Here is a 15,340-nt window from a genome sequence, read left to right as displayed (position 1 = left end):
TGGCCGATGCAGTGGCAATGACATTTGGCGACTTCACTTAGGGCGAGCAGAAAGACCTCATTATGCTCTTCATGGGATGTTTCCAGGTCCAGATCTGAAAGCCTTTCAAACCAAAGCATAGAGAAGATTGTGACCTGAACATGCTGGGTCTCAGGATGTTTCTTCTGTTGGGACTGAGCTGCACGTCTCAAGGTGAGTTTGCCAAGATTTTTCACAAAATTAGTTTTACACTCCAAACTTTACAACAGCTCTCTGTCTTCTTGTTTACTGTACCTATAGATCCTCAAATAAACATCTAAAGAAGGTTAAGTTTACCGTCCAAAAGAACTTATTCTCATTTAACTCACTCTAAATGTTCTGCTAAAGATTTAATCAAATCTCTGCCTTCACTGTCTGTAACTGGTATTGTGCAATTATCTAAATGTGTAATTACCTAAAAATGAGAACTAGTGTTTTATTCCCTCTGTGCCACATATCCTTTATCCTGGTCAAGTACGAAGCTCACATCTAATTTCAGCTCTATTGTCAATGGGCTCTTTTCCCTTTACGGTCCCGCTAACACCTGCCAAACCCATTGTCCAACTCCATCACATTCCTCGTTGCCTTGGTGACAACCTTCGACCTTTATCAAGTTCCCAGCCCACTCCGTTTCCTTTGGCTATTCGCTCCTTCTGGAAACTTCCTGTTTGTGTCGGGCCCATTTCCTGTCCCCTTTAGCTCGCCGTATCGCCAACCACCTTACGTGGCTTGACCTGAATTGTGGCAAATAGCCGCTGATGGTCTGAAACAATGAGTGGGTGAATACGTGGGAGAGCTGGCCATCTGATAAAAACCCTTAGGTTTGAAATGTCAGGTTAAAAACACAAATACACTAACCCGGCCCCAATTGTTCAAGTTAATTCTATTTTGACGGTCAGGTGTGAATGTGTTTTTTTTTTCTTATGCCCATATAGTTCAGCAATGCACAGATTGGTTATAACATGTTCACCCCTTTGTCCTTAATATTAGCAGCGAAAAGCAGGAAAAATGGGTCAAAGTAAGTAGTTGAGTGAGTTTGCCAAAGTCTAAATAGAGATTGCTTGACAATTGGGTAACAGCATATCCAAAACTGCAACTCTTATGGGGTATTTCTGGTCTGTAGTAGTTAGTATCTATCAAAAGCGGTCCAAGGAGGGAACCACAGTGAACTGTCGAGAGGGCCGTGGCAATCAATGCATGCCGGAGACAAAGGCTCGTTGCCATGTTCCAATCCAATAAACAAGCTACGGAAGCTGAGATTGCCGAAGAAGCTAACGGCGGCGAAACACGTTGTTGCTCTTCGGTCTGTACAGCTGGGTCACTACAGCTTTTACCACCACCAAAACATGGCTCACCACACCTTAAAGAGCCAATAATAGGCATAATATTGTATCATATTGGTGTACACAGATAGATCAGACTGCTACAAGGATGTATCCTTTCTCAATTACAATTAGCTATGATATACACTTAATGACAGAAAAATTGCTTTGCCTTTTTTCGACAGAACAAGAGGGAGGAAAATAAATGTGTTAAAGATCTACTTTAATAACTTCTTAACTTCTCTTTGTGTCAACTTTTCATTTCTGATGATCAGTGTCAATTTCAACAGCGGCGTCCAGTGATCCATGGGACCATTGTCGCGAGAACAATTGTAAGGACAAGTTTGGAGATGGGACATGTAACCGAGAATGCACGGAGTCACGTTGTCTTAGAGATGGCTTCGACTGCCTGAAGAAACGGGGCCACTGCAAGTAAAAATCCTTTGTGACTAATTTAACTTTTTTTTAAATGGCATTCATATTTAATTTGTAAGATGTTACATATCAGTAGATGATAAGAAAATTACCTGGTCCTGCTCAGGAGTTAAAAGCTTGTAAATAAAAGCTTATATAAATGGCAAAAAAAAATTACATCTTCTTTAAAATAAAAGTATAACAAGTCAGTTCTCCCTTAGGTCTTTTACATGAATTAACTGGGTAATCATACACCAACTATACAAGTTACTTAATTATGAGCAAATGTGATCACATCTATAAAAGCTTTGGAAATCATTACTCTGAGGAAACTGTTGCGTGTGTTAAATCAGACTTGAAGCCCTGAGGTTAATTTACATCTAGACTTCTGGAACAATGTAATTTGGACAAACCAGACCAATGTAGAGATTGGGGCTAGTTTTACACTGGCACACATCTTATGGATTTAAAGTATTTTTTTCTGTGACGTTGTACGATATCTTAAAGCTTGAGTATATTATCATTTTTGTTTTTTATCAATTGCCCTGAAGAATTATTACTCTGTATTAAACGACTATTACTATTATTATTATTATTATTATTATTATTATGGTGATGATGATTATGATGATGACCCTATTATTTATGTCACTTATTTGACTTTTTCCTCCCCCGTCTTTGTTTCCCTATCATCACAACCCTCAGGCCGGGACACACTGAATATTGCCGCGCTTATTACGCCAGCGGTCTTTGTGACCAGGGCTGCAACAACGCTGCCTGTGGATGGGACGGAAGCGACTGCTTCAGAGACCAGAGCCCACTGTGGGCTAAAGGCACCCTGCTTCTTCACGCCAGAATCTCCAAGCAAAATTTCTCCCTCGCTGTCACTCCTCTGCTCTGGACACTCAGCGTCATCCTGCAGTCGCCTCTCAAACTGAGGGGAAACATTTCCCTCCCGGCTAACATGAACTTGTTTGAAATCGACCGTCAGAAGTTTGCTGACATGCTGGCTCATTCATCGCCAACAGACTCTAATGGGTGGGTAGTGACTGACATGTTCATTGAATTGTACATTTCTAGAATGACTGAGTACAATATATGCAAGAAGCTTAAAATTAGACTTTTAACAATGTGTGAAGTGCCGTTACAATGTGTGGGAATTTTCTTTGCATTATTTATCATATATAAACAACTCAAAGCTTTATATCTATCTGTTGGCTTGTTGTTTTAGAAGTCCTCCTGTTACATATTCATATCTGTTAGTTTGAATGGAACAAATTAATCTTTAAGAAATGTGATCGAACTACTCCTCAGGAAGTACAAAATGCAGTTTATTCTAGGGTTTTATCACCTGAATGTCTTTTCCAGGTTGTAAAATTATTTAAATCTGACCTCAGGTGTCGAAAACCAAATTCCAGCATGCAAAAATTAACCCTTTTCTACCAATTTCTTCTTTTTAGTTCCCTCCTTTTCCTACAAGTCGACAACAGGGCTTGCTCCAGGACACCTACTACCTGTTTCCCCTACGCTACGGAAGCCGCCAGTTTCCTACATGCCGTGATAATGCTGAAGCCTTCGACATTCCCCACCCTGCCGGAGCTGGAGGGCATTATCGGTATCAGAGGTGTCCAAGAGGAAATAGGAAGCAGAGAGGAGCAAATGGAAGTTGAAGGTAGGCTATTCTTTCCTGTCACCTACACACGCACACACACACTTCCAACTTTAAAACGTAACCAATCAAAACATTATAAGAATTTAGTCCAAATTCAATGAAAGAAAATAGGTATCAGCTCAAAAACTTGATTTACTATTCTAAATAGTAAGCTGTAGAAACAATTTTGATGAAGATATTGAAGACTTCTAAGCCTGGAGGAGCTTAAATGATCAAAGACAGCTTTTTTTAGGCTAAACAGTTTCTCGATTTAAGTTAAAACTACCTTAGTTAACTCAATATATATATATATATATATATATATATCTGGTAAAAAAAAAAGCCTCAATATTTTCCTTGTTTGGTTCAAAGAGCAAACCCCTTCCTGGATTTGGGCTGTAGCTGCCATAGCGGTTGGCCTTCTGATCTTGCTTCCTCTGGTGGGGTTCTTGGTGATGAGGAGGATGAGGCTGCAGCGATCAGAGAACAATGGCACCGTCAGGGTGAGACATCGGCCTAAAGTTGTCAACGATAACGACGGCAACAGATCCAAGGCCTGGATGCAGCACACACCACACCAAGAGCAACGGGTCCAATCCAGCAGAGAAAAGGAGAAAATCAGCCTTCGGAAGAAAAAGAAGGCAAAAGAAGCGGAGAAAAAAAGAAGGAGAGAACCATTAGGGGAGGATGCCATCCGAATGCGGTGAGTGGGGCTACTCCTGAAGCTTGTGATGTCTTCTGTTGGAGATGGGTGAAAAAGTAAGAAAGTAGAGTTTATCCTGTGTAATTGTGTCACTTTTAGTTGTCAAACAAGAAATGATGTAAAAACATAAGCATAAATAAATATACATTTTTATTTCATAATAAATTCTGAGTTTTACAAAGTTTACAAGAAGAGCAACAAGGTACTGAGATTTCACTTAAATGTATTCATAACTCTTATTGTGTACCAGAAAGGTTTAGATAATAGTTTTTGCTTTTAAGCTAATTTGTCCTCAGATTTCATATTTACAAAATGCAACATGGCAACACAGAAATCTACTGTGCATGTGCTGCAGAGCTCCTTTTGGCGCTCATGAACTGAAAAAGAAAAAAGAGAAAGTGGAACAAAAATTAAATAACAAACAAATTGTAACTGGATGTATTATTATTTTTTATTTTTTTTGGTTTCCAGGCCTCTTAAAAGGGACCAAGAGCCAGGAAGTGACACAGATTTCACCCAAAGCTCAATGGAGGACATCAACATGAGATGCTCCAGGCGACAGGAGGACCCCTCCATCTGTGACCACAGGAGCCCAGAGCAGAGACACTTTCGCTCTGGATCTGCTCAAACCCGCAGGCCAATACAACGTAATCCTTTTTAAATACCTACACTCAGTTCTAGTCCTAGCTTTTACAACTTTCTCAACATGAATGTGGTGTATGTGTTCCTGTGTCACATAATTCTGCACAATTATCACAAAAACTCCTGTTTGTTCCAGACTTTTTTTTTTTTTTTGGACAGGTATTGAATTCAGCAAACTGTATTTGTTACTGCTAGGATATTAAGTTCTTCAGGATTATATTACTTTAAAATCTTCCAGATTCCACTCTAGTAGTGAACTTAATTACAGGCATCTTAAAGGTCATTCAATTGTGTGGGTTTCTGTTTAAGGGACCATTTAAAATCAATGTTGAGTTTAGACTCAAAAGATATTTAAATAGGTTTGCAAAAACAAGTTCCATGCTGCCATTATTACATTAAAAAATGCAAAGCTAAGTACACCCTAAGTAGTTTGTACGACAGTTGATAGCAGAAAAAACTCCTAGTAGTTGTAATTTGTATGACCTTCAGTGTCACATTGTTGTGAGGGAAAACTAGAATATTTTCACATACAAGTTTATGGTCTACTCATTAACTGCAAGGTCCCCTTACCCTGTGACAAAACAAGAAAATAATTCCCTCTCCTTTACTACTATAATGATTTGCTGGCCAAACATTTCTGCTCTGATCTCACCGGTCCAACAGACAAAGAAACTCTGCGAATCTAGAGGAAAGCAGGGGGTACATTAGACATATATAAAACTCTTATTATTGTCAATCAAACAACCAAAACCGTCAGTGTTGGGCTGGTAAAGCACGATGTCCAGCCAGCAAACTTCAAATCTGTTCTTTGCAGAAGCGACAACAATTCTGGTGAAACAATGCGTAGCTGAAGTCCAGTAACTTTCACTGCTTCTGTGGACTGATGCATGAAAAGTCCAGCTTATGTTAAGGGAGCAAATTGATGCTACACATGAGACTCTTTTTAGAAAGAACAAACCTCTGCTGCCATGTTGTTTTTATAATTGTCCTGTCATTAACTTTAACATTAAACATGCTAGTTGAAGCCTATAGCACCTGAAATTAAGTTACTCTAGATTTTCAGTCATCCGTCTGAGCATTCTGTGATCAGATCTAAAGGAGCTAAAATATACAAGAGTTATTTCACAATTGTCATGTTTGATACATCATTCTATATACTCTTGACGTCTTCACTATGTATCTGCAATGTAGAAAGTCCTAAAAGTTAGAAAAAAGCCATTGAATGAGTCCAAACGTTTGACTGGTAGTGTAAGGTTTATAGATATTCAAAGCTTAAAAACCTATTGTTTGTACTATTTATGAAAGTATGTAACAAACACTGTTCCTACAGTATATAAAACCTGACATATAGAGCTATTTTAAATTAAAGCAAAATATGTTGTTTTTTTTTAAATCACGTGTTTCCCTTTTACCATTTGAATTTAGCATCACTCATCCTGAAATTTCTTTTAAACAGCTCCACCTAGAGGATGGGAAAGGAATGCCATGCCTCCACCCTTGCTCAGTCCTCCTCAGCAGGTCAGTCGTTACAAGCAATTAAGCTCATGACCACATGCCTAATTTAAAATGTGAACTGCTGCGTGTGTTTAAATGTTCATCTAAGTGATGTACTGTTTGCAGTCGGCAGAGTGGTGTGGTCCAGATGGGTCCGTGGTTCTGATACGAGCTGTGCGCAGCGGGCTTGACAGGGTGGTTCTGGAGCTGCTGCAAGCTGGAGTTCCAGTAAACAACACAGACCATACTGGTAATGCCTTCTGTGATTGCATCACTTGTGTTTGCGTCAGCCCCCCCAAAAGGAAAGAAATAAACGTTTATTTTGAACCGGTGTAGATCATATTCATCTTTTTCTGACGCTGAGGGGGTCGAGTAACTTGTCACTTACTTCGTCTCTCTCACATCCTCTTTTTGTGTCCCTTCTGTCCCTCCTGCCTGTCCTGCCTCAGCTCCCCTACTATCTTCTTCTGATTCAGAGCAAAGTTGATGCACTTTGGTCAACAGATATATTAGCTTTGTGCCTCACCTTTCTCCTTGCCTCAGCTCTTTCATGGGCCGCTTTCTGTCCTTTTCCTTTGTCTTCAACCTTCTGTCGTCATGTCTCATCCCCTCTGGGTTCTCTTAATTGGAAGTGTCCCTCCCTTTACATCTTCCATCTCTTTACCATCTGGACTCAACTCTGTTGTGTAATGGTTGTTCACTGGCTGACCTACTCCCTCCCCTCCCCTCCACTCACACTGTCTCTCAGGGAGATCAGCCCTACACTGGGCATGCTCAGTAAATCACCTCTCCCTGGCAAGGACCCTCATTCGTTATGGGGCAGCTGTGGACCTACAAGACAACAAGGTACTAGACTAAGCTTTGCTATCTAGACATCGTCCTGGAAAAGCATTCATACCCAATAAACCATTCCCAATGTTATCATGTTACAAACACAAACTTTAAGGTATTTTGGGGGTGGGGGGATTTGTTCTACACAAACACAAAGTAGTGCTTTACTGAGAAATAGGGGATATTTGGTGCTTAAATTCAGATTTTCTAAGAATTAAAACTCAGAAAAAAGTGGGTCATGCATTCCCCCCCCCATCCTCCTTTACTACCACAACCAATTTTCTTTAAGTGTCAACTAGTTCGTAAGAGTCCGCCTGTATAGTGGCTACTTTAAATAAGTTAGAAAATGGAAAGAGTATGGCACAACTCCAAACTTATCAAGGAACAGCGGTCCACCTGGACTCTGGCAGAATGAACCAATAGGCCCGTGGTAACGCTAGATGAGTGCCAGAGATCCATAGCTCAGGTGCACTGCAAAAAAGGATCTAAAAATAAGTAAAATGTTCTTTAAGTTATTGTATTTATCCTTGATTTGAGCAGGTAAATAATATTATTTGCCAATGGAATGAGTATTTTGACCCCAAAAATAAGATAATTAGACATCATGTACTTGAAATAAGATGATGGAGATGAATTGTTCCTATTTTATGTGCAAAATTCTTATTCCATTGGCAAATCATCGTACTTACCTGCTCAAATCAAGGACAATTACACAAATTTTAAGAACATTTTACTTATTTCTAGTTCAGTTTTTGCAGTGTGGGCGAACTTGTTAATTGAACAACTATTAGCCACATAGCTATTTTACTATATATCAACAAAGCCATTGTTCAAAGAAAGCCATAAGACGTCCTGTTTACAATTCGCCACAGAAAAAGTGAGGAAGGTGCTTCTGTCTGACGAGAACAAAATGTAACTTTTTGACCAACATGCAAAACCCTATAGCTGGAAGAAAACTAACACTGCATGTTATCCTGAGCATAGAATGTCCCCCTTGGGCCATGCTTTTGGAAGCATCGTGCAGTGGTAATGCGTTTATTTAGTAGGGGAAGGTAATCTTGTCAGAATTGATGGAAAATGAATACAATACATGGAAATACCAGAAAAAAAACTGTAGCAGGTTTTAAATGACTTATTGGAGGTTCACCCTCTACAAGATCCATGCCCGAAACACAAAGCCAGAGCTACAATGGAGTGGTTTAAATAAAAGTACAGTCAGGGTCAATGTTCAAACCCAAATCTGTGGCAAGAGCTGGCGATATATGTTTATAGAAATTCTCCAATCTGGCCGAGGACAAGTGAATGTTTCAAGTTCCTGACAAGTAGAGACAAACCCCTAAAGACTTGAAGAAACCAGAACGTGACTCTACAAAGAATCTAGTGGGTCAATACAAATATATACCACACATAATTTTTTTTTTATCTGTGAAATAAAAAAATAGAAAAGCACATACTCTCACTCCACAATAATGTACTACTTTGTGTTGGTCTATTAACAAAACTCAATAAGGCTGATACAGTATAAGTTTGTGGCTGCAATGTGACAAAATGTCCAGGGGTATAGATATTTTTGGAAGGTGCTGTGTTAATGTAGCATTTCAGCCTCAGGAAAGAAGTGTATGAGGTCATATTGAGTATAAATTATTTTTTTGTTAGGGGGAGACAGCACTCTTCCTCTCCTCCCTCCACGGATGCTACGACACAACAAGGCTTCTCCTGCTTCATGGTGCCAACCTGGATCTGCACGACCGGAGAGGTCGTCGTCCAATCGATGTGGCCAGAGAGGCCATGCACCACCAGGTTCTGGAGCTCCTACTGGCCCACCAGATCCAGAGAGGGCCTGTTCCTGTAAATACGGCCAGCGACGTCATGTGGGAGGAGCGCGCTCTAATGTACCAGCCGTGGGTCAGTTCTCCGGGTCTCCCTGGAAGAAGCGCCTCTTTCTCTGGGATGATACCACATCGAGATATGGCCTCATCACCTCAAAAGTAAGCTTTTAGAAATGTGATTCATTAAGAAATTACTCATTTACTATTTTTCCAGACTAACCACTTATATGGTGATTAACTGTTTCTCATTATGATTGAACATGTTTCATGATTATAAGTGATCAAACAACAGTATTTTAGAAAATGGTTTGAGGCATTCTTTTGATGATACTGTCGTCACTTCGATGAGTTACCTGGTCTGAACATGAGCTACGTCCAGATTCTTGAGAATGAGAATCTTGAGTAAGATCCAGATGGGGTGGATCTTACAGAACTTTTGCCGATCTTGTTTTCGGTGTTCATGGACAAGAGTGTGGTTTGGGAAACACGGAATCTCATCTTTGCTGTTTTCGGATGATGGTTTTGTTGTCATATTCAGTTTGGCGTGCTTTAGAGCAGGTGTCTTCAATCCTGACTTGTAAGTTTTAAATGTGTCTTTGCTCCACCACACCTGAATCAATTGATTGCATGACCTCCTCAGAAGCGATCAATTAAATTAAATTAAATTAAATTAAATTAAATTGAATTTATATAGTGCCAATTCATGATACATGTCATCACAAGGCACTTTCCAAAGTCAAATTCAATCAGATTATACAGATTGGTCAAAAAGTTTCCTGTCTAAGGAAACCCAGTAGATTGCAACAAGTCTTGACAAGCAGCATTTACTCCTCATGAAAGAGCGTAGTGGAGAGGAAAACTCCCCGTCAAAGGGAAGGAAAAACCTCCAGCAGAACCAGGCTCAGTGTGAACGGCCATCTGCCTAGACCGACATGGGGTTAGAGATGACAGAGAAGAGACACAAAAACACAGACAAAAAAGCACTGAAGCACATTTATCCAGATCTGTACTGCAACTTCAGGTGCATCTGTGCTCCAACACGCTTCAATCAAATAGGTGAATTACCTCCTCAGCAACATATCAAGTTCTACAGAGACCTGGACATGAGCCATTCTTTTGGTTCAGGTGTGAAGGAACAGGGATCCCTCTGAATGTTGCAAGATGCAGCTTTTGTGGACTGGAGTAAGATAACCCTGCTATACATTTTATTGGTGTGATGACCTGACCTGGTGGTACACACACCTGGATCGAATATCTAAGGCCATCCATTTCTAAATAGAACAATGTTTAAAGACATTACCAAGAGGTAAACTTTCTTCACACGTGTCAGGTAAAAAATGGCTTTGTTAAGTTAAAATCTCAGTGGAAATATTAAAATACACAAATCAATAAGCACATTTTAGCATATTTATCCTGCTGTCCACACAAACAAATATAGCATTCTGTTATATTCCTCAATTTAAGTTGTTAGACCTCATATAAGGTAGATTTTCTTATTACCTTTATTTGTTTCTAGTGACTGGTCAATGGGCCGGATGCAATACCCATCTCCCCAGAACTGGAGACCACAGCTCAACCAATCAGCAACGGCATTCGTCCCTCCAAGAGTCATGGGTCGTTCTCCTCGGCCAATTAGCACCCTGCAGGAGGTGACTTCAGAAGATGAGGATCGTGACCGCCATCATGAAAACCCTCGAGCCACTACACCACACTTCCTTTCACCCCAGCCAGCCCCCCGACAGCGCTCTTTCTCATGTACCCAGCATGCACTGCAGCGCCGCTCCAGCGCTCTCCAGCCTGAGCCAAATTACCTCATTGTGACGGACAGAACAGCCAGCGAGCCCATTGAGAGGGTGGTGGTTTCACCCCCAGCGGCTACTGGGTCCCAACCAGATCGCCAACCAACTATGAACAGTGACAATACCAGCAGAGTCGAACAGGCGGCAGTGAGTTCAGTGAATACGGAGCAGAAACCCAACACAAACAGTACCTCTGACTCCACACAAACAGTCCTGTAGGAAAAAGAAACAGGCAAATAAAATATCACCTGAATACAAGAGCAAGGACAGAACCCGGAGAGTAACTGTGTGCCAGGTTCATTGGTTTGTATGAAGACAATCAAAAAATTGTTGTACAGTATTTAACAGCTCTGTCACCCCTTGGAAATATTCTTTGCCATTTTTCACTTTAGGCTTTTCTTTTTTCTGGAGGGGTTTGTATGGTTGTAAATAGTATATGGTCAGAGTACCAGTTACTTAAAATTCAGAGAAAAGTCTTTGGCGTTGGGTAAAACTACAACAATCTGGCTCCTTGAAAGGAAAATGGAAAGTTAAGAAATGATTCAAGGCTTTAGCACAGGGTCATTTAGGTTGCAGCAGCATTGTTCTGATCCCGGCAGAATTATTTTTATTGCTGTCTAAAATCAAAATAGCACCGATCGCGAATGAGGTCAAAATGCTAAATTTAGCATTTTTGTTAGCGCATGCGCTGCGGCCATTTTAGATCCGGACAAACTTGTATAGTAAAGCTTGTACAGTTTACTTGTACGGGTCAAATAATTAACAGAGCTCAGCCAACATACTATGGTTACAACAAAACACTGCTGCTTTAGTATCTGCTGGATATGGTGATCGTGACCATGTGAAGAGAGCTTTTTTTATTCTTATTCCTAAACTCCGAAGGAACGTTGAGGAATGTCAACGCTGGATACAAGCTTGTAAGCAAGAAGGCTTTAGTGTGTAAAATGTGATTAAACACAACTATGTGCTCTTTACATTTCATTGATAGTAAGGAGTCAACAATTAAATTTTTAGACCCCATAGCATTGACTGTGACATATTTGCCAGTGGGTTTATTTGGCTTTTCATCACATAATCCCCGACATCCCTGTTTGTAATCAGAAACACACAGTGTTTTTGCAAAAGCCCTATTTTCATTTCAAACATAGGCCTGTAAAAATATCTATATTTTTCTTTGTATTAGCTGTAATTCTACGCTGATTCAGCAGGTTTCTTCCGCGCGTACGATCCATTATGCGAGAGCAGAAGACAGCCTCACCTACCTTTCTACTAATACTGCGTTTTTTTCTGCTCACTTTGAGGCCTCTTCATTTCAAACAACGTTTAAGCTATGCTACGCTGGGTTTCTCTACTGAAGCACGTTGAATGAAGCTCCCAGGACGTCGACATCTTCCAAAATGATTGGTATTGCAGATGTTGCCATTCGAGGCTTATACTCAATTCAACTCAAGTTGTCTCTGGGTGCTTGAGCATGTGGCGTCATCAGTCCAATACATACACAATAAAGGAACTTTTTACATATTTGATGTGGATTTCTTTGTGTGTATTCAGGATGAATGCATAAAAGGAAATTGTTAACATCCATCCATCTATTTTCTAACACGTCTATCCCTTGTGTGGTCGCGAGGGGTGCTGGGGCCTATCGCCAGCTGTCAATAGGCGAGAGGCGGGGTACACCCTGGACAGGTCGGCAATCTAGATATAATAGAATGGGGAATACTTCCTGTCTACTATTAAAATTATGTTTCATTCCACTGTGGAGTTTTTCAGGACAAGAAGGCCATGCTGATGGCATCAACAGAGACATAACCGTGACACGGGAATCCGGCTCACTTTCCCGCTGCCGTTCGCATCCAGATACTGGAAGGATCTGGATGCATACAGCGCTCGCCTGAAAGGACAGCTGACTAAGAAACTTTTGACCTTTGCTCCCTGTGAGAATGTGATGAATAAAAAAACGGCAGTTCATGATTGATCAACACATCGTCCATACTTGTTGGACCTTGTCTGCGCTGTAGTTTGAACCCTTTTTAATTTTCTGTTTCAGCGGTTTCTCCATTGTCTTAAGGGAGACAACTTCTCTTTACCCTCCTGTTCATCTCTCCTACTCAGCGGGCTCAGACGAGCTGTGGATGTTTCTCAGCTGACAAGGAGAGAAACAGAAAGAACCTTTGGAGGTTTTTACTGTGTAGACAAAAAAACTCAGCAGAGCACCATTCCAAAAAAAAGTAAAAAACAAAGCAACTGGACTTGTTTTCCGTAGTTTGAAGACGTTTCGCTTCCTATCCAGGAAGCTTTCTCAATTCAAAAAGTCTGGAGTAATGTGGAGTACCAAGCTTTATATTACTGCCTAACAAAGGCCTTGTAATGGCTTAGATAACATGCAAATTCAACAGAAACAGGTCCACCCCCTTAGTAATGGGAAGTCGTTAAAGTCATTAAGCCAGCAGACTGAACCGAAACTGGTCCACTCCTCTGTAACGGGGAGTCGTTAGGGTCGTTATTGGCCTGGCTGGCAGGAACGATGTTTTGATCACCCATATGAGGGTGAGGGTTGAGGTGATGATTGGCAGGTATTAATATAGTTGTATTATAAGTTTTTGAGAGTTGGAACTTAAGGCCTCCTCCTCTGTTTAAGGTTGTTTTTTCTCTCTTAACGTAGATGGCTTCCTTCATACCCCTTTCAAACCATCTGACCACATTACTCCAGACTTTTTGAATTGAGAAAGCTTCCTGGATAGGAAGCGAAACGTCTTCAAACTACGGAAAACAAGTCCAGTTGCTCTGTTTTTTACTTTTTTTTGGAATTATCATGACCTGGATGACTGAGAATCTTCACCAGCATCAGCAAAGCACCATTTCACATGCAGCTACTGTATTCACTACTGAAATGACACAAAACACCTTTGAGCAAATGAAAAACAGCTCAATTCTGTCGCATCTTCTGTCTCTCCTAATCGCTGCGCTGAGAGCAGCTGTGGGTGGCGGAGACCCTCAGTAGCGGAACAGAAACAGAAGGAATCTATAGAAGTTATGGAGATTTTTAAAAAATGTTGCTGTTGTAGACAAAAATAATGAAGCAAAGCATCATTTCACATGTAAGTATTCACAACTGAAGTACGACTAAACGTCTTTGAGCAAAGGAAGAGCATAAAAAAATATGTAAGAATTAAGTGAAAAAGCAATAAGGCATGAGAAATTATCCCATGTTCAGCCTGTTACATCTGTCCTAATTTAAAAATGATTTACTCTTAACAGCAGTGTTTATGTATGTGAATCTAAAATAATATATAGAAGTTTGCAAGACAGAGGAGTTTTAGTTTTGATAAATTCCTGCTCATGAATCTTCTTCAGGAAAACAAAGCTGCATGATCATATGGATCAGTTTCATCTGTAAATGCATGAAACAAAAAGAACATGTGAAAACAGAATAAAAAAAGTATTTTTCTAAACAGCTAGTTTTAGGGTGATTCCTAGTTCTGTATTACTCTCCCCACTGTTACATTTCATTCATTTTGTTTGCTTGTTTTAATCCCTCTTATAATCTTTTGTCTGTTAATATTTTCTCAATAGGTAACACAAAGACAGACAGACAGACAGACAGACAGACTGACAGACAGACATACTAGGGATGTAAGTTATTAATTAATAAATTAATAAAACAGTTTTTATTCTTAAAAACCTTAGTTTTCTCTTGCATCAAGAGGGTTTTCCCATACAACAAAGGGCTATTTTTTAAACATGTTGAATTTTAAAGCAGGCATGTCATATTTTAACAGCTTATTGTGCCACCTGTATTAAATACTGACTGAATAAACAAAAAGTGGGGGTTTCTCACACATTAAACTTGGACATTGTTATCAAATATAGCAAAACAGAAACCCATTAGCTTGCTGAATAGAAACAAGTTAAAGAGAATAAAATATATAAAACACTAATAAGCCCCATAAAAGCTCACACCATCAACTGAGCAATAAGCATCAGGTTACAATTTTTTGCATAATCCCCTGTTACTGATCACATACATGGTGAACCCGATAATTCAGCGAAACACAGAGCAGCATTACTTTTAAGAGTTTTATTTAAAACGGGTAATGGTGGCAGACGGGACAGGCAGGTAGGACGGGGCAGGAGACCAGGTCAGGCAGGTGATGTTTGGCAGAACCTGACTTGAACCAGAGGCAGGCAGGGTCTGATTTGACCAGGTGTTGCTGGAAGAACCTGACTTGTCCAGAAGATCCTGACGGAACCAGACTTGAACAGGTGATGCATTGCCTGCAGGCTGCATGGCAACATATTTCATAACGTTCTGATAGCCTCTTCATAGACCAGTATATTATTCTGTAAAGCTGCTGCCTCGTTTAGGATTCCTCCTAGCTGCTGAGCTACCATTAGTTCATCGCTAGGTAGTTAAAGCACATACTTCTACTGAGAAAACTTCTTCTTTTCGTTATTGGCAGATTGCACAAAAAATATATAAAAGAGGCATGCCGTCACCTACTCTACAAGAGAGTGTTGCTCTACATGTTCCACCTACTATGTTCTATTTTTTTTATTTAGTGTTATGTAAAAATAAAAACAACACTTTTGTTTAATAATCCTGATTTATTCCCCATCCTCTTCTGTTCCTAATATTA

The 15,340-nt window shown here is 40.1% G+C and overlaps 1 protein-coding gene across 2 annotated transcripts; it reads left to right on the top strand.

The window, feature by feature from the left end:
- Positions 1-12,224, top strand: notchl (notch receptor, like). 2 transcript variants are annotated; one of them, XM_012877718.3, is made up of 11 exons: positions 1-192; positions 1,631-1,772; positions 2,460-2,792; positions 3,215-3,426; positions 3,778-4,108; positions 4,580-4,755; positions 6,207-6,268; positions 6,371-6,494; positions 6,993-7,090; positions 8,732-9,063; positions 10,421-12,224. In XM_012877718.3, the coding sequence occupies exons 1-11, from the start codon at positions 141-143 to the stop codon at positions 10,920-10,922; spliced, it is 2,364 nt and encodes a 787-aa protein (XP_012733172.2). In that variant the 5' UTR covers positions 1-140; the 3' UTR covers positions 10,923-12,224. The 2 variants fall into 2 exon arrangements, with proteins under 2 accessions (XP_012733172.2, XP_012733171.2); XM_012877717.3 differs by having other exon boundaries at positions 1,616-1,772.
- Positions 12,225-15,340: the final 3,116 nt, after the last annotated feature.

Source organism: Fundulus heteroclitus, chromosome 3 (assembly GCF_011125445.2).
Source record: "Fundulus heteroclitus isolate FHET01 chromosome 3, MU-UCD_Fhet_4.1, whole genome shotgun sequence".
NCBI lineage: Eukaryota > Metazoa > Chordata > Actinopteri > Cyprinodontiformes > Fundulidae > Fundulus > Fundulus heteroclitus.
The sequence above is the reverse complement of the archived record's forward strand: the minus strand, read 5'-3'. Positions and strand labels throughout refer to the sequence as shown.

What these genes read in the sequence shown, in the direction of transcription:
- notchl (XM_012877717.3), top strand. Translation starts at nt 141, where the DNA reads ATGCTGGGTCTCAGGATGTTTCTTCTGTTGGGACTGAGCTGCACGTCT. An exon ending in GGAGCAAATGGAAGTTGAAG is followed by an intron (nt 3,427 to 3,777) that starts GTAGGCTATTCT and finishes TTTGGTTCAAAG; the next exon opens with AGCAAACCCCTTCCTGGATT. An exon ending in AACCCGCAGGCCAATACAAC is followed by an intron (nt 4,756 to 6,206) that starts GTAATCCTTTTT and finishes TCTTTTAAACAG; the next exon opens with CTCCACCTAGAGGATGGGAA.